The sequence below is a fragment of the Globicephala melas genome, chromosome 20 (assembly GCF_963455315.2).
Source record: "Globicephala melas chromosome 20, mGloMel1.2, whole genome shotgun sequence".
In the NCBI taxonomy this organism is placed as follows: Eukaryota; Metazoa; Chordata; class Mammalia; order Artiodactyla; family Delphinidae; genus Globicephala; species Globicephala melas.
In genome coordinates this window covers 39,889,497-39,909,406 of record NC_083333.1, presented here as the reverse complement: position 1 = coordinate 39,909,406, position 19,910 = coordinate 39,889,497, and the positions used below count along the sequence as shown (strand labels likewise).

The following is a 19,910-nucleotide window of genomic DNA, read 5'->3' as shown; positions in this document are numbered from 1 at the left end:
AGCAGTCCATGGCCGCCGCAGGGAACTCTGGGAGATGTAGTCCGCATTTCCTTTCACAAAGAGTGCGGCTCCCGGCCCAAGGGAAAGGGCGGGGCAGGCGAGAAGAGGCCGTGCTTTCCGATTGGCTGAAGGGTCCGCGTCCGTTGGGGCTGGAAAAGGCTGTGAAAGGCTCGAGGCTGTGCTGGGAAATGAGTTTTCCTCAGACTTGAGGCCAGGAGGACCAGCACACGGAAGGGGACGAAGAATCCAGGGTGTGGCAGAAGACTCTGAAGGGAAGCTAAGGGGGACGGATCCAGTGAGACGTCCGGGGCAACAAACAAGTTTCTGAAAATGGACCGACCTGTGAGGCCCAGATTGGCCTCTCTCAGTGACTTTCAGTTTGGAGCTGTTGCCACAGAGACGATCGAAGACGCTCTGCTCCACTTGGCCCAGCAGAATGAGCAAGCCGTGCGGGAGGCTGCGGGCCGGATGGGCAGCTTCAGGGAGACCCGGATCGTGGGTGGGGATGCAGGCCGGGGAGCTGGGCTTATGGGAGGCTGGGGCACCGCTCTTTGAGGCACCGACCTTGAGATTCAGTGTCCCTTATTCATTCAAATAAGTTTCGTTAGTACCTACGCTTTGCCAGGCGCTGGGGGTACAGTGATGAGCAAGACTCACCAGCACCCTACCTAGATTGCAACACGTACAGAGCACTTATTCTCCCTGCTCCCTGGGTTAGAAAGATGAACGAGAGATCTAGGCCCCGCTTTCAAACCATGTATGTAATCTTCGGAGGATATTAGGACAAATCTGCAAATGACGAGGTACAAGTATGGTTAGATAAGTGACATAGCAGGTAAAACAAGCTTTTATGGGGATTGAAAGGAGAGATGGAGTGAGGTGGGGGTAGGATGAATTAAGGAGTCCTCCAGGCATCGTGGCATTTGAGGTAGACCCTGAAGGAAGGATAACATTTTGGCTGGTGAAGGTGGTGGGTATGGACCGTCTTCCTCCCATCCTTCCTTCTTTCCTTCCTTTTTACCGTATCTCTTTCTCTTTTTTTTTTGGCCTTGCCAGGCGGCTTGTGGGAGCTCCCCACCCAGGGACTGAACCCAGGCCTCCGCAGTGAAAGCGCCGAATCCTAACCACTAGACCACCAGGGAACTCCCGGGACCATGGTTCTACTGAAAGGGGATAACATGAGTCAAGCTATGGAAATAGGGACATTTTGGGTGAATGTGGGTACCGTGTCATCCGGGTTGGCCAGAGCCTGTGGAAGAGTAGTTGAAATCCAGACCAGAAAGTGGTTTGGAGACGTTCCATGTGGAACTTTGAATGCCAAAGTGAGGAGTTTATACCTGACTTAATAGGAAAACAAGAAGGCACTGAGGGTTTTTGTTTTTGTCTTTTTTTTTTTTTCCATATGGGAGTGATATAGCTGTAACTTTTGCCTTAGAAAAAAATATTTCGGCTGTGATGTAAAGGATGGACTTGAGTAGAGAGAGATGGGAGGTAGGAAGACCAGTGGAGTCTTCATGAGTAGTTTTTTAGGTGATAGGGCAGAGGGAATGACAAGGGAGGATGGATGAAAAACATTTCAGAGGTAAAATCTAGGGTTCTGCAATGGATGAATTTTAAGAAGTGAAGAAGGCGAAGATGACTATGCCAAAGGGTTGAGCCTAGACATAGAGCGGTGCCACTAAGAGAAACACACACATACATTAAAATAAATAAAATGGGAGGAAATGTGACTTGTTTGGGAAAGAAAATAGCTTTGGTTTGGGACCTACTGAGTTTCAAGTGCTTGTGGGACATCTAGAGGAAGGTTTCTAGCAGGTTGTTTAAAGAGTACGTCAGAAGAGAGGTCAAACTAGAGATAAGGGTTTGGGAGTTCTCTCCAGAATGATACTGTTGAAACTGTGGCACAGGATGAGCTCCTAGAGGGAGAGAAGAGAAGCGGGTCTAGTACAGTTCCTTGGGAGACATTTTGTGTTCAGGAAAGTGGAGTAGGAGGAAGAGTCATGAAGGAAATAGATGGAATGGTTGGGGAGTTAGGAACAGAACCTAGAAACCTTTGGAAGCAAGAGGAGAGTTTCATGGTCAGCAATTTCAGATACTTCACAGATATGAACACCAGGAATGACGATTGCAAGAGGGCCATGATATTTAACAATTTGGATGTATTTTTCTGACCTTTGAGACAATCATTTCAGCAGGCTGTAAAAAGTAGAAGCCAAATTGCAGAACATTAGGGAGTGAATGATGAAGTGGAAGCAGCAGGTGTAAGCTAGGCTTTCAAGGAATTTCACAGTCATGGAAGCTAGAGAGATAGAGCCCTAGCTTAAGAGAGTAGAAGGGGAGGGTCTTTTAGTTAATAGATCTGAGTATGTTTGTACGGAGGTGGAGCCAGCAGCAGGAGAGAGGTGTAACCCTCATCCATTCCACCTAACCAAAACTGCTTTCTTGGCAAATTAAAATGGAAAATAGAAACAATTGCCCAGATGATTCAGATCAAAAACAAAATAAAACCAAACAACTATACACACACACACAGGAAAACAAAGAAATAACACCTAAGTTCCAGCAAATAAAAGGACTGGCTAATAACACACATTATGTGTTCTAGGATACTTTGCTTAATTGCTTAAACTAATTATCTTCTTCATTGGACACTGTTAGCAGAGCTTTGGCCTCTGTAATGATAAGGTTTTGTGCTTGTAGCTATGTGTAACCTGTGTCAAGTAGATTGTTAAACTGTCTTGTGCTAGCTTAACTTGTATAGATTGTTTTTCCTCTAAGTCAGATTTTCTCTGACGACATATGGTAATGGAAATTTGACTGTATGTAATTTGTTGCTGATCAATGCTAAAAGTTCCTAGTTCTGCAGGAGCTTTGAGAACTAACGTTTATCCTTGTTTCCACCCTCTAATGATATTGCTAACTAAATAGAATTCTATCTGGGGCTGTTCTTTCAAAGAGAAACACAGGCAGCCTAAAATCTTGCCAAGGTATCTTACCCTTCCCACCTTCCCAATGACTTCCCCCACCCAAGTTGGGCTATGTTCCCTGATTTAGGGGATGTAGCTTCCAAACAAGCCACTTCAGAGTAACAAACTTGCTCCTGGGGAGAGGCTTAGCCGCCACAGATTTACCCAACAAACTGGTGGTGGAGAAGTGGTGTCCAGCTGTAAGGTGAATTGTGTTTGTAGAGCAATGGGAGTTCTCCAGTGGGTGGTTACTAAACAAACAGTGTTATAAAGAATATCAAAGCTCCAGGAGGGACCTTTCTGTTCCTATCAACATTCCACTGAAAACAGAATATAGGGGTTCGGGTTTTTATCCATCCAAAATCTCTCTTGAAGCTGGAGGTTCCCAGCATGGTGTAAAGGCCAGCTAGACCAGCTGGTTTGTTTGTGTGTCGCTGGCCAAGCCTTTTATCAGCTGAGACCCATAGGAAGGCTCAAGGGGCCCTGAGGGGGCTCAGTAAGCCTTTGTTTTTGCACGCAGTCAGCCTCCTTTTCATGCCTCTCATTTGCCTATTGGCAACAAAGGGAAACAGGTTCAGCTTGGGTTGTTTCCGTCTCATCTTTCTCACCTCCTGACCCTCTTCCCTGGGCCCCATCATGGCTTTTACACAACGCCAAGAGTTCAGAGAGTCGTTGTGGTTGCACCTTGTGAATTAAGCTCTTCTTTCCTGTTTTGGCAGAGTTTGTTTTTCTCCTGTCTGAACAATGGTGTCTGGAGAAATCCGTGAGCTACCAGGCTGTAGAAATCCTAGAGAGGTAAAGCCCTGAGCATAAGGCCTTTGTGAGGGGCACCTCTCAGAATGCCTAATGTACCCAGACCTTTAAAGAAAATGCTAGTTGCCCCTTACCATGAGACCTGCTTTGCACCCTCTTTTTCTTGCAAATGTAAAATTTTTTAGCCAGCGATTGATATTGGAGAGGATAAGATGTAACACGGTTTGAAGCACAAACTCCATTTAGTCTGAGTGTGGATTGTTTCCTTTCCCCTTTCCCTTCTTTATAGGTTTATGGTTAAGCAGGCAGAGAACATCTGCAGGCAAGCCACAATCCAGCTGAGAGAGAAGACAGGGCCTCAGAATTGGAGGGCTCTGAAAGAGCAGCTTTTCAACAAGTTTATCCTGCGTCTTGTGTCATGTGTTCAGCTGGCAAGCAAACTTTCCTTCCACTACAAAGTAAGGCGCTGGGGTTGCGCATGGGCACCTGAGTGTTAGAGAGAAACCAGTTCATCCAAAGGTGGCTTTGAGAAACCCACTCCTAGGCTAGGTGATACTACTCATGCAGAAATTCCAGAGTGTAATTATGCTTCCTAAGCATACCTCCTAAACACACACACACGGGTCACGCAGAAGCAGTTACTAAATAGTCTGAAGTTCTGTTCCCAAAGTATAATTGTTGGACGGATGCCATCATTCATACAGGTCACCTTTCCTCCCCTTGGACTCAAGGACAGTTAAGGTGCCTGAATTGCCAACCTACCTATTAGTATTAGAGGCAACCTATTACATTTATAAAGGATAAAACGTTTCCACATCACTGTGCGATGTCTGTATAGTATCATTTATTCAGCAAATATTTATTGTCTTCTATGGCCAGATGCTGCACTAGGTGCCGTGGCTACAGGAGTAAAAATATTGTCTGTGCTCTCAAGGAATTTATTACCTGACGGGAGAAGACACACAGGCTAATAATGTGAGCAAGTGTTCTGATTAGTGTAAATACAGAGGGCTCTGAATAGACCTAATCAGCCTTGGAGAGTCGAGGAAGTGTATTTAGAGAAAATGACTTTTTGGGGGAACAAACAACAGAACATTTATTCATTATCTTCCACCTGCTGTTAACCTCTGTCTCCACTCCCATCTAGAGATAAGCTTCTCTCAGTTCTGCCTTTCTTTGAGATTAATCAAACATTTTTAATAACTCTTTTCTTGTATTAACTTACAGTAATGCATTATTCTTTTGTTATCCAAGAATGTTTCACTGCCTGTACCCTCTAGTATAAGTTGAATACAAATGGTGAGGGCAGACATCTTTGCATTTTCACAATCTTAGGGAGAAAGTGTTCAATATTTCACCATTGTAAGTGGTGTTAGCTGTAGGATTTTTGGTAGTGCACTTATTTATTTTTTTTATTTTGGTTGTGCCGGGTCTTAGTTAGTTGTGGCAGGTGGGCTCCTTAGTTGCGGCTCACCAGCTCCTTAGTTGTGGCATACGAACTCTTAGTTGCCACATGCATGTGGGACCTAGTTCCCTACCAGGGATCCAACCCACGTCCCCTGCATTGGAAAGCAGATTCTCAACCACTGCGCCACCAGGGAAGTCCCTGGTACTTGCACTTTAACCAATAGAGAAAATGACTTCTTGAAGGGGAGGGTGGGGGAGATGGGTGGATCCTAAGGAAAGAGGGAGAGGAGGTAAGGAGAGCAGTGGGGGTGTTGGGGGTGAGGAGGGAGATCCAGATACAGGAAAGAGCATGTGTAGAGGCTTGGACAGCGTGTGGGTTTGGGGAGTGCAAGTAATTCTATATGGCAAGTGTAGAGTGTAAGGGGGAATTACCAAGAGAGAAGATGAGATAAAGGCATGGGCTGGATTGTGAAGGGCTTTGTTTACTATGCCAAGATGTATGACCTCTATTCTGACACCCTGCTCTCCCTTTCACTCTATTTTGGTTTTCTTTGCTCAGATAATCAGCAACGTTACAGTCCTGAATTTCCTCCAGGCTCTTGGGTATCTACACACTAAAGAAGAACTGCTGGAGTCAGAGCTTGATGTTTTGAAGTCCCTGAACTTCCAAATCAATCTGCCTACTCCCCTGGCGTATGTGGAGATGCTCTTGGAGGTTTTAGGTACTTTATTAAGTGTGTCGGGCGTGTGGGTTGGAGTCTTCCATAGAAGGCAGTAAGAATGTGCCTAGGGGTTTGAGGGCAGCGGGCGGAAGCTGCCAGTGAGGAACAGCAGGAAGCGCGCATTGACTGAGGAAGGTAGTTTCCTCTAGCACTGGTCAGGGAAACAAACACCAGCCTCGGCACCTGGCTTCTGTTTGGCCTCATTAAGCACCCTCTTATTGTAGCATCAAAGAGTTGACTTTGTGGAGAGGCACGAGCTGAGAGGGGAACAAACAAATACGCCACAGTTGTATATATACTGTAGCTGGAGATTTTTCTACCTCTCCCTTTGTCCTTTAAAATCGACCTCCAGCTACAGAGGTTTCTTACGGTAGAACATAGCAACCAGGAAGCACAGTAGCAGCTCAGCAGCTTTGTGTCACATGACAGCTGTGATTAGGATCAGAGAAGAGGTACATAATGCTCTTTACCGTGCGCACACTCCATCTAGGATACAACGGCTGTTTGGTGCCAGCCACACAGCTGTATGCAACCTGCCTGAACCTACTGGACCTAGTCTATCTTCTCCATGAACCTGTATATGAGAGCCTGCTGAGGGCTTCAATTGAGAACTCCACACCCAGTCAGCTGCAAGGGTAAGGCAACTCCTTTATTGTAGGCTCCTTCCAGAAACAGGGAGTCAGTAACATACCACAAGAACTTGAGAAATGGAATTTACCTAGCAAGGCACCCAGTCCACAGATAACCTGCGTGGGTTATCTCGTTCTAATTAACATCCAATACGTTGTTTGGTTGGATGACTGAGCCCAATCAGCAAAACCCTAAAGGCTTTTACTTTTAACATTTAAATGACTTCTAGTAATTAACATACTTTCATTCCTAGCTCTTCTTTTATAGCTGCTTATAATTTGAGATTACTGAACTGCTTTTATAGCCACTTAGGAAAAAAAGCCAGTCACAGGGTTGCAACTTGGACAAAAGTGTTTGATTACTGTACAGTCAGACTGGTAAAAAGCCTCACAGTTACATTGTTAGGGAGACAGACGGAACAACTAAAGGTCCGTAAGCCATTCAGACAGGAGGCTCATGTTTTAATCCGTTGAGTTGGGGGAGGTTGGAAGAGGGAATCAATTAGCTATTATTTGACCATTTCTTTCCATCTATAAAAATTCCATGATCAACATAAACAACTCATAGTTGAAGTCCCATAACCCTAGGATTTGGAAGATCAAGTGTCATTCTAGCTCCAAAATTAATATGGTTTTAATCACTTAGGGAAAAGTTTATTTCCGTGAAGGAAGACTTCATGCTGTTGGCAGTAGGAATCATTGCAGCAAGTGCTTTCATCCAAAACCATGAGTGTTGGAGCCAGGTATGCACCACTGAGCAGGACCAGCATGGTCAGAATTCATTTAATAGAAAGCATTCTCCCCTCAGTTAAAGGAAAACAGAAGACAAGCTATGAAAGGTAAGTGCCAAGACCCAGGACTAGGATGAATGAGCAGGATTTGGGAGGGAAAAACTACGGTGGTACTGAAAAATGTTCTCCAGTTTTCCTCTTATGAAATTGGAAATGGAGGCCCAAGTTCAGCTTGTTCATTTCCCATTATGATGATAATCTGCTACTATGTTAAAGTCCAATAAGTGTATCCTCCCAAATAGAAAAAATGTCAAGACCCAAATATCCCTCTCATATTTCACAAAACTTATCTCCAGCAGAGGGAAATGTCTACCAGAAACTTTCCATGCTAACACTATCAGGGCAAAGGTATCCTAGTGTAATTTGGCCATTGGCAAACGCTGGGATCTGGATTTAATCTTCTCTGTAAGCTCAGAGAAATGAAAAAATTTACATTTGGCTTGAGAAAACAGCCCCAGCAATGTGTCTGTGCACTAACACATGTTTATTTAGTAATAAGAAATCTGTCTCTGTTTCTGAAGGTTGCGGGGCATTTGCAAAGCATCACTGGCATTGCCTTGGAGAGCATTGCCGAACTCTCTTATGCAATCCTGACTCACAGCGTGGGAGCCAGCACTCCAGGTCGACAGCGGCCTGTTCCACCCCACCTGGTGGCCGGAGCACTGAGGGCTGCGACTTCTCCAACACATGAGGCCGGCGGAATCCGCCCAAAATAAACAGCCTTCTGTCACTGCACTCATCTCTCCCTTTCCTTACTTTCATACTCAGCGTACGGAAGTTCCAAGTATCTTCTGAACTGTGTTTTATATTCCAACTTGATGCTTATTTTTCTGCATCAGAGAAAGAGTTCAGGTGAATAAAGCACGTCCTCTTCGTCGTACCAGACTGAAAATGTCCAAGAGCCGGGACAAGATATTAGAATATCAGTGAAATTAGTTTATTTTTGTTTAACAAGATATTTATGGCTTTCCTCTTAACTGTTCATTAAGGGAGAACATCAGACATGGAGATTAGTATTAACCAGGGGCTCAAAAACTGAGACCATCTGGGTGACCTTGACTGAGCATCAAGGAGGTAGCCTTTATTTCCCCTTAAAGTTAAATATCTCTGTTCTGTTACTGAGAGCTACACAAATAGGGCTTTCTCTACAGCTGTCTACTTTTCATTAGAGTCTTTTTAAAAAACTAACACCCATCTCTAAACATGTTTCAGCAGACTTTCCACATACCTGCACTTGAACTCGATTCTCCCAGAATACAAAGTACTCTATTCTAGTTAAAGAAAAACCCAACAGTGCACCTCTGGGCAGTTATCAGACTGCAGTAAATCTTTTATTACAAATAACTAAATCTCTCCATAAGGTCTCAAACAGTATCAAACACAATTTCATATCTCTAACACAGAGCAGAGCAGGCATTCAGTACTAGAACCAAGTGAGAAGTGTTAAATTTCAAGCTTCTGATCACATCACGTGGTGACCAAAGCTTACATGTCATTTTCTCACATTATCCAACTGTGCATCTCACACATCTTGTAGTCTCAGTGGAGACAAAAGTTTCTATTTCATATTCTAAGTGCAGGAAGTTGAGAGAGATAAAATCCAGTGAAAACACATCAATCTCAATTCAACTCAGTCTAAAAAAAAAAAAGCAAACTTAAATTAGTTGTTTTGCGGGGACAAAGGGAAAGGAAGGCATGGGGTTAAGAGTCAAAACTGTGATAAAGGCCAGTTGCTATACATGGCATGTTGTAGCTCTGGAAAGTATCTGTTATGTTTTAAAATAAAGTGGCTTTTGTGGATTTTTTTTTCTTTTTCGGTATTGTAAACATGTGCTGTTTAATAGTACCCGAATTTAATTTAACACTTTTTTTTTTTTTTTTTGCAAACAAAACAAAATTTAAAGCCTTTAAGGCAAACAAACCCCTAAGGAAAAAAGCAAGTCATTTGTTATAAAACTGTGAGGATACCCAAGCAAGACCCCACTTAAGATTCGTCAGCATGAACTTGAGAGCTTTTGTCCACTGTTCCTCAGAGTTAAACTGGGTTTTGATGGAATAGGAGCCACCGCTGCCTCCTGTGTCTTCAATCTTGCCTTTCTCCACATCCATCCTGCAAATGAACACAGCAGAACTCATTAGTAACTGAGATCCGAGTTAAGTCAGTTCAGGCAAATGGGCAGGGACTTGATCATGGGACCATTCACGTCATTTTATCTACTAAAGAACTCTTGGCAAGGAATGGTAGTGTATTTTGGATTTGCTTGAAAGCCCAATATCAGGAAGGCTGTCACAAGAGCCTCATTGTCATTGCGGAGTACAGGGACAAGACACACACCCAAACAGATGAGAAGCCTGGAGCAGAGGGTAAGTGACAGTTACAGTACTCCTCACTGTTTTCCTAGGCATTCCTCACTTATGGGGAGAGAAGGGAGGCAGAAGAAGAGAAATGCTTTGTTTTGGGGTGATGGAAGCAGCTCAGCCTTACTGTGTTAACCAAGGTGTCCATCCATCTCTGGGCTCCTACAAAATTTGATCAAAGGAAGCATTCCTGTATATTTCCAAGGGTGTAAGGGAAAAACCTCCCTGAAACTGGAGAGCAGGCTTGAGCTCTGCAGCAAGAAAATCCCCCACACCATCTAAGTCAACATTCTTTTTCTCCAGGGACCAGGTGGTTACATTCTGTCCTGTTTGCAGTGTTGGATCAGTCTCTGCCCATCAGTGTCAATGTCATCTTACTCCATTTTCTGCTTTCCCACTATATGTACTAGTTTTGCCTCCACTCTACTGCCCCTTCAATTCTGCTCACTCTGGTCCTACTCTAGGTTCATTCAGCACCGGGGGATACTGACCTGTAAGGAAGACAAAAACGTGTCTCGCCTTTCTCAACCTCTTCTTTGAACTGCTGCACACAGTCCAGGAAAGCCACCATTGCATGGTCAAACTTGTTGTCCCAGAAAAACCGCAGCCCCCCAGAACAGTACAATGGCAGCTCCTGCCCGAGAAAAGAGAACTGGCTATAGCTGTGGCCCTAACACAGGTTACCGGAGACTGTTCCCAATCCTATCGATCTCTCAAGTCATGTTATGTCTGTATTCCACTGGCAACAGTAACCTTGGGCAAATAACAATGCACCTAAGACCGTTTCACCATCAGTGGAAATGTATTAAACATCTACCGCACAGCGATGCCTTCCCCGTCCTGGTGCACATATTCTGCTCTGATCTGCCCATAGCCCTTCTCAACACTGTAAAAATTTAATTTTCTTTACAGGCCCCAAAGAGCTAATCCTGAACTAGACAGGACACTGAACCAGACATTGGCTCAACATGAGATATCTCAGTCTAAGAAAGAAGCTAAATAATGCCATTATCAAAACTAAACCATTTCGTTAGAAGGTAAAAGGATTCTGTATTCCAGCGAAAATGGACCTTCCTGGGTACCTTAGATTTGTCTGTCAGAGACTCCAGATACGAATGGTTTCCATAGGGAACAAGTCGATACCTAAAATGGAGATGCAGACAGAGATGGAAATAGGACTCCTCCTAAAGTGATTACTGGGATGTTATAACCCAGCGATTTTCAGTCTTCAGCTACCCAAGAACCTCTATTATTATTTCCACTCCTCTCTCACCTCCCCACGGGCTCCATGTTTAAAAGGTTTTGTTTCCCAAACAAACTACATTTATTAGATAATTATCTGGGGGCCTTTTATGGATGCATGTATGTCCTGGTTTAGATTTAGAAACAAAAACTGAAAAACAGCTTTAGGAACACTAGGTTACGGAGACAGGAAGTTGGGGACCACGGCTGTGGTCGTGCAGTTCAAGGACTGCTCAATCATTGGAAAGGGACTGTGGTGAGGGGAAAACCAGAAGCAGACAGTCTCCATGGACAGAATACTCCCCGTTCGTTGGGAGCGAGGGCTCTTGCCACAGTGGACAAGAGTACCAGGTAGGAGATACAGATTATATCACAGACACACCACACGCAGGAAAGGACTACATTTCTTACCTCTGAAATTTCAGACCCATCTTATTGGCCAGGGCATGGAGCAGCAACACTGTCTGGCCCCAAGCAGCGTTAATCTCGTTCCATTCCACGGGAACACTGGGCAGGCGACCCAGTCTGAAGTTATTGATTGTGCCAAACTGTCCACTGTGCCTACAGAAGAAGGGCAGGGAAAAATACAGACAGGATTTAAAACTTAGCAAATTCTGAAATTTCCTGCTCTCACCTAAAACCTGGCATAAATCTCTCTCCTTATCTCCAGATTCATATATCCAAGTCCTATTGGTACTTTAAATACATGTCTAAAACGTGAGTCGTCATCTTTCTCCCTGCTGCTCAGACGCCAAGGTAGAAACCTGGGCGTCATCCTTGCATGCTCTCTCTCTCTCAGCTCCCTTCCCCCCAACACCTCCAGGCTCTGTTGATTCTACCTCCTGAACCTCTTAAATCTGTCCACTTCTCTTCAGACTCAATGCTACGACTCTACCCTCTCCTGTTTAGATTTCTACTGGCAGGTTTCCTTACCAACAATCTTGCCCTCTTACCCCAAGTCATTTCTCACATTACAGAAATGCACAAATGCAACTGTACTTATGTCACTTTCCTGACTAAAATGCTTCAGTGGCTCCCACTGCCTTTTGGACAAAGTCCATATCCTTAATGAGGCCTACAAGATCCTTTAGGAATTGGTAACGCTCCAGTTTCATATCCTGTCATTCTCTGCTTCACCCTCAATCTCCAGTCACAATAAGCTCCGTTCAGTTCAGCTGGAGATTACCACTCCCACTTTCCTCTGTTTCTGTGCACATGATGTTCTCTCTGCCAGGAACAACCCCCCTCCTCTGCAGACTTATACTCCGTATCTCAGCTTAAACATCAACTTCCTCTGGGGGAATCGTTCCATGCAGCCTCCTCCAATTGGGTAAAGCGCCCTTATGTGTTCTCACAGCACCCAGGGTTCACCGCGACCACACTGTATTACAAGTGCCTGTTACCGAGCCATCTCGCCCAAGCGAAATGTATATTGCTTGCTGTTGCCTTCCTAGTGCTTAGCACAGTGTCACCACACAGTAGATGCTCAAAAGATACCATTTGAAATGGATAAAATGTCAAATCAATGAATAAACAAACGACCCCGGGGGCAAGAAATCAGCACCAGGCAGGTGACCAGATTTTCACGTAGCTGGAGAGCTCCAATCTTTCCCTTTCCTTGGAAGAATGGAAGTCACCAAGCTCTAGAGTTCCAATCCCCTGATTGTGCCTATCCCATCACAAGGAGTGAAAGAAACCTAGATGGGGTGAAAATGACACAGACCCCCATTCCGTGGGAGGTGGGCACCCTGGCGTAGCGGCCAGCAGCTAACGTCCAGGTTGTGGTGCTTCCCAGACGCTCCTCACCCTCCAACCCTCATTACCAAATGTGGAAGGTTGCGTTAAAGACGTTGGTTTTCTTCAGCTTGTCCAGCTGCATCTGGGCATAACGCATCTGGTTTTCTACACTCTTCAGCTCATCATCCAGTTCTAGCTGTTGTCGTTTAAATTCACTATATTCCCTTTGATACCTGTGAACAGCCAAGGTGACCATTAAAGGCTGTTTGGGGCTAAAATTTCTCTCCCACCGCCCCCCTTAATGATTTCTTCTAGTGATTATGGTCACTTCTAGTTACAGCATCTTTTACATTTGGCAAATATCCCACTCAAAGGAACATACTTGCCCTACATGTTTTGCCTGGGAAGGACAGAAATGTCTCAAATTCCAGCTGCCCATATGGAAAACGGGGAGGAAAACAGGACTCTCCCAAACCAGGACCTCTTGGATTTCTGATCTTTTCCAGAAGCAAAGTGAGTTAGTCAATGGTGGTTTCTTCCCTGAATTGGCCGTAATTGAGCGTCTATCACTTCCCCTCTACATCCTTATTGACTTTTAAATGGTTAGTATACATCATTTCTAATGGAACTTGTTACACTATCCCATGAAAAAATTAACTTTGTTCAATGTCTTTCACTTCCCCATCCGTAGTTACTGTGGACACTGTCTCCTCCACTAGACAGAGGGTTCTCTCAGGTCAAGAGCACCAGTGAAATTTTTGAGCTGGAAAAGAACGTAGGCCAACAGGCTCATCTTTCCAGAGGAGGATGCCGGGTTCAGTGGCTGACTCACCCAAATGAGCCCAGGTCCCTACAGGACAGAGCTGTGACTAGAGGCCTGGTTCTCGGCTCTCTATTTAACCAACGTTTTTGCCACTTAATCATGCTGACCCTTCATACGTAATCCTCCCCACCAACCTCTAGAAACAGGGCCTGGAAACAATATGCAGGATCCAGAGCAGACACGCTGCTGAATGACAGCTCACTGCTGTTTACAAACTAATCAGACACATTCAGCTGGAAGCCATTTCCGCTGCTGGAGCCTTGAGGGCAGGAAGATAGAAGAACAGGGTGATCACTCACTGAGCTTCCTCCTGATCCAACCTCTCAGCCTCAGCCTGGACCTTCTCGAGATTTTCTGCCACTATCTGACGGTTCTTTTCCACATCTTCCAGCTCTTGGATCAGCCTCTCCTCCTCTAATGCCAGCTCCTTTAGCTCCATCTGGAGCTGCTCGCTGTCATCTTCATTCATTTGCTCTAAGATTTCCAAGCAGCGTCTGCCAAGGACACAGGCAGGGAATGCTTACCAGAGGGAACCTGTTATTCCTTTTATCTGAGTGGAGCACAGCCCTTGGGTAAGGGCCACGCAGCCCCAGAGCAGGGAGAGCCCTAAGATTCAGAGCTCCATTCCCGGGCCCAGGCTCTGGACGTACTCACTTGTAGTTCTGACACTCATTTTCAGTGACGTTGAGCTGAGTGTCCAGCTGGTCTAAAAGAGTATCTGTGCATTCCTCACACAGTGGGTGATCCACATCTGTCTGGCCTGACATGATGTCGAAAAGGTCCCCAGTGACCTGGAAGTGTGGGAGAGTCAGGGTAGGGCCTACCCCATGCTACCTGCCCAGACACCCCCTCTACCAGCCAGGCCCACTGCCTGACACCCATGAGGCAGACTTGCCTTCAGTCTTCGGCTGAGGTTCTCCATGGTGCCGCCGTCGGATGCCTCCCCGATCAGAGTGAAGCTGTTGGCACTTTCTGTAGACATCATCCTGCAGACAGCCCCCCGCCCACGGGCCACATGAGGGAGCAGAGAGGCCTCCTCCACCTACTGCAGTGCCAGTGGCAGAGACTCTCAAGCACCGGCTGAGGGGCCTCAAGGCACATACCCACTCCTAGCCCGACTGACCTCCCAAGGGTACCTCTCTCCCAAGGGAAGGCCATGCTGGTCTTCCACAGGGACACTCAGCACGAAGGTTGGCCTGGATGGACTAAGGGGGGAGACGGGGCATCAAAAACTGATATGTGTGTGTCTATAGTAGAAAAGGAAGGAGAATCAGGAAAGACCATTTCTTAATATTACTACCCCTTGCCAGCCACCTTCACGTGCATCAATAATTAAGAACCTGAACATCTAACAACATTTGCTATCTTAAAACTTTTCAAGGGCCCATCTCTTTTATTAGTCAATCACGTTCTCAACTTTTCTCAGTTCTTCATCATGAGAGATATTGTCCCTTCCCACTGTGTGAATGGCTACAGGAAAAACTCCATCAACACTGGAGAGTGATGGGCCAGGTATAAGGGAATATGTCTTTTCTGGAAGAGCCAAAAGGCTACGTGATGATCCATCTTCATCACCTGGCTCCAGGTCTCAATTCTGGGTTTAATTAAAATTCTACTGGCCTTTGGCAAGGAACAGGGGGCTGAGGAGTAGTAGGCACCTGGCTGGGGGGATGAATCTGCGAGAGACACCATCCTGGCGAGTTTCAATAAATGGCTCCTGGGGAGGAAATAAGAGAGCATTAGAATCCTGGCAGCTTAGAGGTGGAGTCCATTTCCCCAGTGGCCTCAGAACTATTTGGCTTTACCCTTGATTGATAACCACAAGACTTGAGAAACCACAGAGACTTAAGAAATGGGTGTTATATAGCCAATCCTTGGATACTTGCTCTAAGAAAGGACCCTTGGTACAGACAAACCCCAAGTCCCATTTGATTTTTTGTGGGGAACAGCGTTTCCTAACTATGCTATACCCTATTATATTTGCATTTACCAGTCAAGGTAGGGGAGAGAATGCCCTAAATCATGGCACAAGGAAAAAGCCAGAGCAGACTGCAATGAAGTTTACCATGGCATAGAACAAAGTAGATACTTTATGTTTTCCATACTTTGATATAATTTATATGTGATCAAAATCTTATGACATTGATCTCTGACAATGACAATTATCACTCATGTTATCACGTTTAAAAAAATTACACACTCTCTAACACTGACAACCCTTTCAAGCTAGTGTAATCACACAACTCAGTGTCCAAACCAAGATACTTTTGAGACTAGAGAGGAGTGGATATTAATAATTAGCTAGGACAACACCAGGTGAACCAGGAATGCCCTGGGATGACCTGTGCATCCAGGTCATCCCATCTCCCACCTATAATGGCTTATAATTCCACTTCAAATAAAGAAGAGCCTCTCTTCACATTTTTGAATGGATGCCTCATTCAGCAACCCTGTGACCTCAGGTGCGACTTCTGTGCCTCCAATGATCCACAGTGGCCTGATCATGCAGAATGTCTCATGTTAACCAGAGATCCAAAACATCTGGGGGTCTAAGAGCACCAAGTACCCTGCAGAAATCCACTTCGCATTCCAGTGTTTTCATACCTCTCCTGAGTTAGCCTCTTCCTCCTGGGTCTCTCCTGGTTTCACCTGGGCTGTGGCAAGTAATGGAGCTAAGAGCAAGGAAAATATCGAAGCTTTCAGAAAGAGTCTTCTCAAAGCGGAAGCATGTATGACAGTGTAAGAATCAGAAATATCCTTCACCTTTTTCTTAAAGCACAATTTATACAAAGAAGAATCTGTTGTCTTTTTTCCCTTACACCCATTAAATCGGATTAAGGGATTGTTAAATTTTTTCCAGTATAATGGTATGATTATGTCTTTAAAGACACACCTTACCTTTCAAAAATACTTACTAAAATATTTATGGTATTTATATGTTTGGGATTTGCTTCTAAATAATTTGGGGTGGGAAGGGAATGGATGGGGCTGTAGATGAAAACATGGTTAAATATGGATGGATAATTTTTTTAATTAATTAATTTTTGGCTGTGTTGGGTCTTCGTTGCTGTGCGCGGGCTTTCTCTAGTTGCGGCAAGCGGGGACTATTCTTTGCTGTGGCACACAGGCTTCTCATTGCAGTGGCTTCTCTTGTTGCAGAGCACAGGCTCTAGGCACGTGGGCTTCAGTAGCTGTTGCACGTGGGCTCAGCAGTTGTGGTTCGCAGGCTCTAGAGCGCAGGCTCGGTAGTTGTGGCGCACGGGCTTAGTCGCTCCGTGGCATGTGGGACTTCCCAGACCAGGGCTCGAACCCGTGTTCCCTACATTGGCAGGCGGATCCTTAACCACTGAGCCACCAGGGAAGTCCCTGTATGGATAACTGTTGAAGCTCAGTGATGAGTACACGGGGCTTCATCATAAACTTTGAAGTTTTCCGTAACAAAAGTTAATATCCCCTTTCCCTCAGAATAAGTGGGAAGGAACATGAGAGAACTTTCTGGGAAGATGAAAGCTTTCTACATCACAATGGAGATCTAAGTTACACGAGTGCATACATCTGTCAAAAACATACAGCTAAGGGGAATTCCCTGGCAGTCCAGTGGTTAGGACTCCGTGCTCTCACTGCCAAGGGCCCAGATTCAATCCCTGGTTGGGGAACTAAAATCCCACATCCCACAGGCTGCGTGGCATAGCCAAAAAAAAAAAAGGCTAAGATTTGTAATGTATAAATCTTGACAATTAGGGACTTCCCTGGCAGTCCAGTGGTTAAGACTCTGCACTTCCACTGCAGTGGGCACGGGTTCCAGCCCTGGTTGGGGTACTAACATCCCACATGCTGCATGGCGTGGCCAAAACCCAAAGAACTTGACAATTAAAAATTGTCAATTCGTGACAATTTACCTTAAAAAAAAGGAAGTAAAGAGCAAAGTAATTGAGTGGAGATGGGAGGTGAATGGAGGTATAGAGAAAACAAGAATGGCAGGCTGTAGCTAATTGTTGAAGCTGGATGATGGATACAAGGGAGTTCACTACGCTATTCTCTTGACTGCATGTTTGAAATTTTTCATAATAAAGTTTAAAATATATTAAAGAGATAATTCCCCTCAGAAAATAAAAATCAGGTATTAATAATAATAGTTAATATTTATTGAGTACTTTCCCAGCATATTCTTAAGTACCTATGGTCTTTGTCATATTTGATCCTTACAACTACCTTGAGATCGTTTTACATTTTACAGATAAAGAAAACCAAGAGACCAGGGTCAAGAGACGTGAAGTAACTTGCAAAAAGTCATTCAGCTAGTAAATGACAGGATTTAAAGCTAAGCAGGCTGACTCTAGACCCATGAGCTTATTTTAACTGTCTATTCGGTCTTTTCTTTTTTTCTAGCTTCATCTCACTTCTTGGGACTTTGAGACTCTGTTCCTCTACTTATCAGCTGTTGGCCACTGGGTGAGTCACTTAACCTCTCTAAGCCTCAATTCCTCATGGATAAAATGATAATTTTACTACTACTCCATAGGCGAGTATAACTGTAATACTCCATGGGGGTTAAAAGTAATGCATGTAACGCACTTGGTATATGGCAAGTCCTCAACAATTGCCGTTTATTTTTAAATGTACATATTCCTTTACTCTGAAACAACAGAAGCAGAAAACTAAGGACCTTTCCTTGCTATAGAAAGCTCTCAGAAGCACACAGTGTCAACATTCTTTTATGTTCTCGATAAGAAAACAAGAAGCCAGAGACACTACGCGACTTCTGAGGCTCACAAGGCGTGTCTGTGGCAGGCTATGTGCAGTCTTTTAAGACCTTCATCTCCAAAGCTGCCCACTTTCAACGATCTTGACCACCCTCTTTCTAAGGGTCTCGCTGACCTGTGAGCTCCTGGATGGTGACACGGTCCAGGATCTTGAAGCTCGTGTCCAGTTTCAGGGGCTGGCTGCAGCGCTGACACACGAAGCTCACCTGCATGGTGCTGCTGGATGTCTTAGAGCCCTCCATCCCTGCGGCGGTGGAAAGGAGCCGATGTTAAGGGGAATCGGCGGCCTTGAACCCCCGGCCCGGGGCTACCACCAGCTTTACTATTATGGTGAAAGGGTAAAATCTCCGCCCGCACCGTTCCCTGTAGGAGCGGTAGGATACCAGGCAGACCTTCTTCCGGGGTAGCCCCGGCAAAGGCAGTTTACAGTTCAAAGTCAGGGAGGGTCTGCAATAGGGGCCGTGAGGGTTCCCAGGTTCCCTTCTAAGGTAGCGGTTCAGCCCCCGACGCTCTTCATCCCGGGACCCGGAGCCCGCCACCCTGGTCCGGCCTACCGCGGGGGCACTGTGGCCTCGGGTCTGTCCGGGCGCGGGGCCTCCGGGACTGCCATCGCCCAGTCTTCAGCTACTTCCCGATCGGCCAGCGGAGGACTTCCGCCATGACCGGACGTGACGTCACGACGGCTGCAGCTGCTCTGGGAGTCAATCCTGGTCCACTCGCTTCCGTCTGGCTGCCACCTCTAGAGGCTGAACTGGGAATTGCGGCAGGCGTCAGCCGGCGGGCTGATGTTGCGAGGGAAAGTGGAAGGACCGAGTTGGGGGGGAGTCAGGACACTCTCCCGTATTTTAATGCAGTGACTTTTCTTCAGATTTGTCACTTCTGAGCGGAGCCACTTTCATTATTCACTGCTGTGTCAGTTTTTAAAGTTTCTCGTTGGGAGAGCTGGGCGCCCGAGAGAGTGGTAGACACACTTGGAGGGGAAAGTGAGGAGGTAAACTTTATTGTTTCATTTTAGATTTTAAAATTTCAATTATAATTAGGGAAAGCCGAACACTTCAGATATTGAAACGTATTATGAAATTATAAAGCTAAACCATTTTTGTCTTGGTGCAGGACTATCAGTGGAACAGACTAGAGTTCAAAAATAGACCAAGTATACAGGGGGATTTAGTATGTGATAAAGCTAGTATTTCAAATCAGTGGGGAAATAAACTACTTAATAAGTGATGGGTGGGGCCAAAGAGCCATGTAAATGGTGGTGAGTTGAATCTTCTACTTCACTTTTTGAAGTTAGTCACAAATTTCAGTGTCAAAAATGCAATGATTAAAGGTACTAGATGAAAGCATGAGTGAATATTTTTTATAATCTTGAAGTAGAGAAGGTCTGTCTAAGCATGACATGAAAATCAGAAGCTGAAAAGGAAAATACTGAATTGTACTCAAAAATTAAAACTTTCTGAACTATCAAAGACACTGTAAAAAAAAGTTACGAAAGAAAAATATGGAAAATAGTTGCAGCTCATAAGAAAGAAGGTAAATTTTCTTAATATACAGAAGTCTATTCAATCAATAAAAATACCGATAGGCCAGTAATGAAATGGGCAAAGAATATGAAAAAGCTCACAGAAAAACAAATGGTTGATTGAAAAAATTAAAAGATATTTCATTTTACTTGTACTTAAGTCAGTGAAAATCAAACAAGTCAGGCAGCATTTCTCA

The 19,910-nt window shown here is 44.9% G+C and overlaps 2 protein-coding genes across 5 annotated transcripts; one reads left to right on the top strand and one right to left on the bottom strand.

The window, feature by feature from the left end:
- The first annotated feature begins 157 nt into the window (after positions 1 to 157).
- On the top strand, positions 158 to 8,922 carry CNTD1 (cyclin N-terminal domain containing 1). Of its 3 annotated transcripts, none has more exons than XM_030840302.2 (7): positions 158 to 499; positions 3,686 to 3,761; positions 4,009 to 4,177; positions 5,686 to 5,848; positions 6,339 to 6,483; positions 7,124 to 7,220; positions 7,790 to 8,922. In XM_030840302.2, the coding sequence occupies exons 1-7, from the start codon at positions 331 to 333 to the stop codon at positions 7,982 to 7,984; spliced, it is 1,014 nt and encodes a 337-aa protein (XP_030696162.1). In that variant the 5' UTR covers positions 158 to 330; the 3' UTR covers positions 7,985 to 8,922. The 3 variants fall into 3 exon arrangements, with proteins under 3 accessions (XP_030696162.1, XP_060145959.1, XP_060145960.1); XM_060289976.1 differs by having other exon boundaries at positions 7,124 to 7,316; positions 7,790 to 7,884; XM_060289977.1 differs by lacking the exon at positions 3,686 to 3,761 and having other exon boundaries at positions 158 to 495.
- Positions 8,565 to 18,875, bottom strand: BECN1 (beclin 1). 2 transcript variants are annotated; one of them, XM_060289975.1, is made up of 13 exons: positions 18,746 to 18,875; positions 18,307 to 18,435; positions 16,033 to 16,100; positions 15,087 to 15,145; positions 14,324 to 14,414; positions 14,083 to 14,219; positions 13,728 to 13,922; positions 12,692 to 12,838; positions 11,280 to 11,429; positions 10,709 to 10,769; positions 10,118 to 10,260; positions 9,237 to 9,378; positions 8,565 to 8,903 (listed from the first exon to the last, which is right to left on the bottom strand). In XM_060289975.1, the coding sequence occupies exons 2-13, from the start codon at positions 18,431 to 18,433 to the stop codon at positions 8,889 to 8,891; spliced, it is 1,335 nt and encodes a 444-aa protein (XP_060145958.1). In that variant the 5' UTR covers positions 18,434 to 18,435; positions 18,746 to 18,875; the 3' UTR covers positions 8,565 to 8,888. The 2 variants fall into 2 exon arrangements, with proteins under 2 accessions (XP_060145958.1, XP_030696156.1); XM_030840296.2 differs by having other exon boundaries at positions 8,565 to 9,378.
- Between the last annotated feature and the right edge of the window lie 1,035 nt (positions 18,876 to 19,910).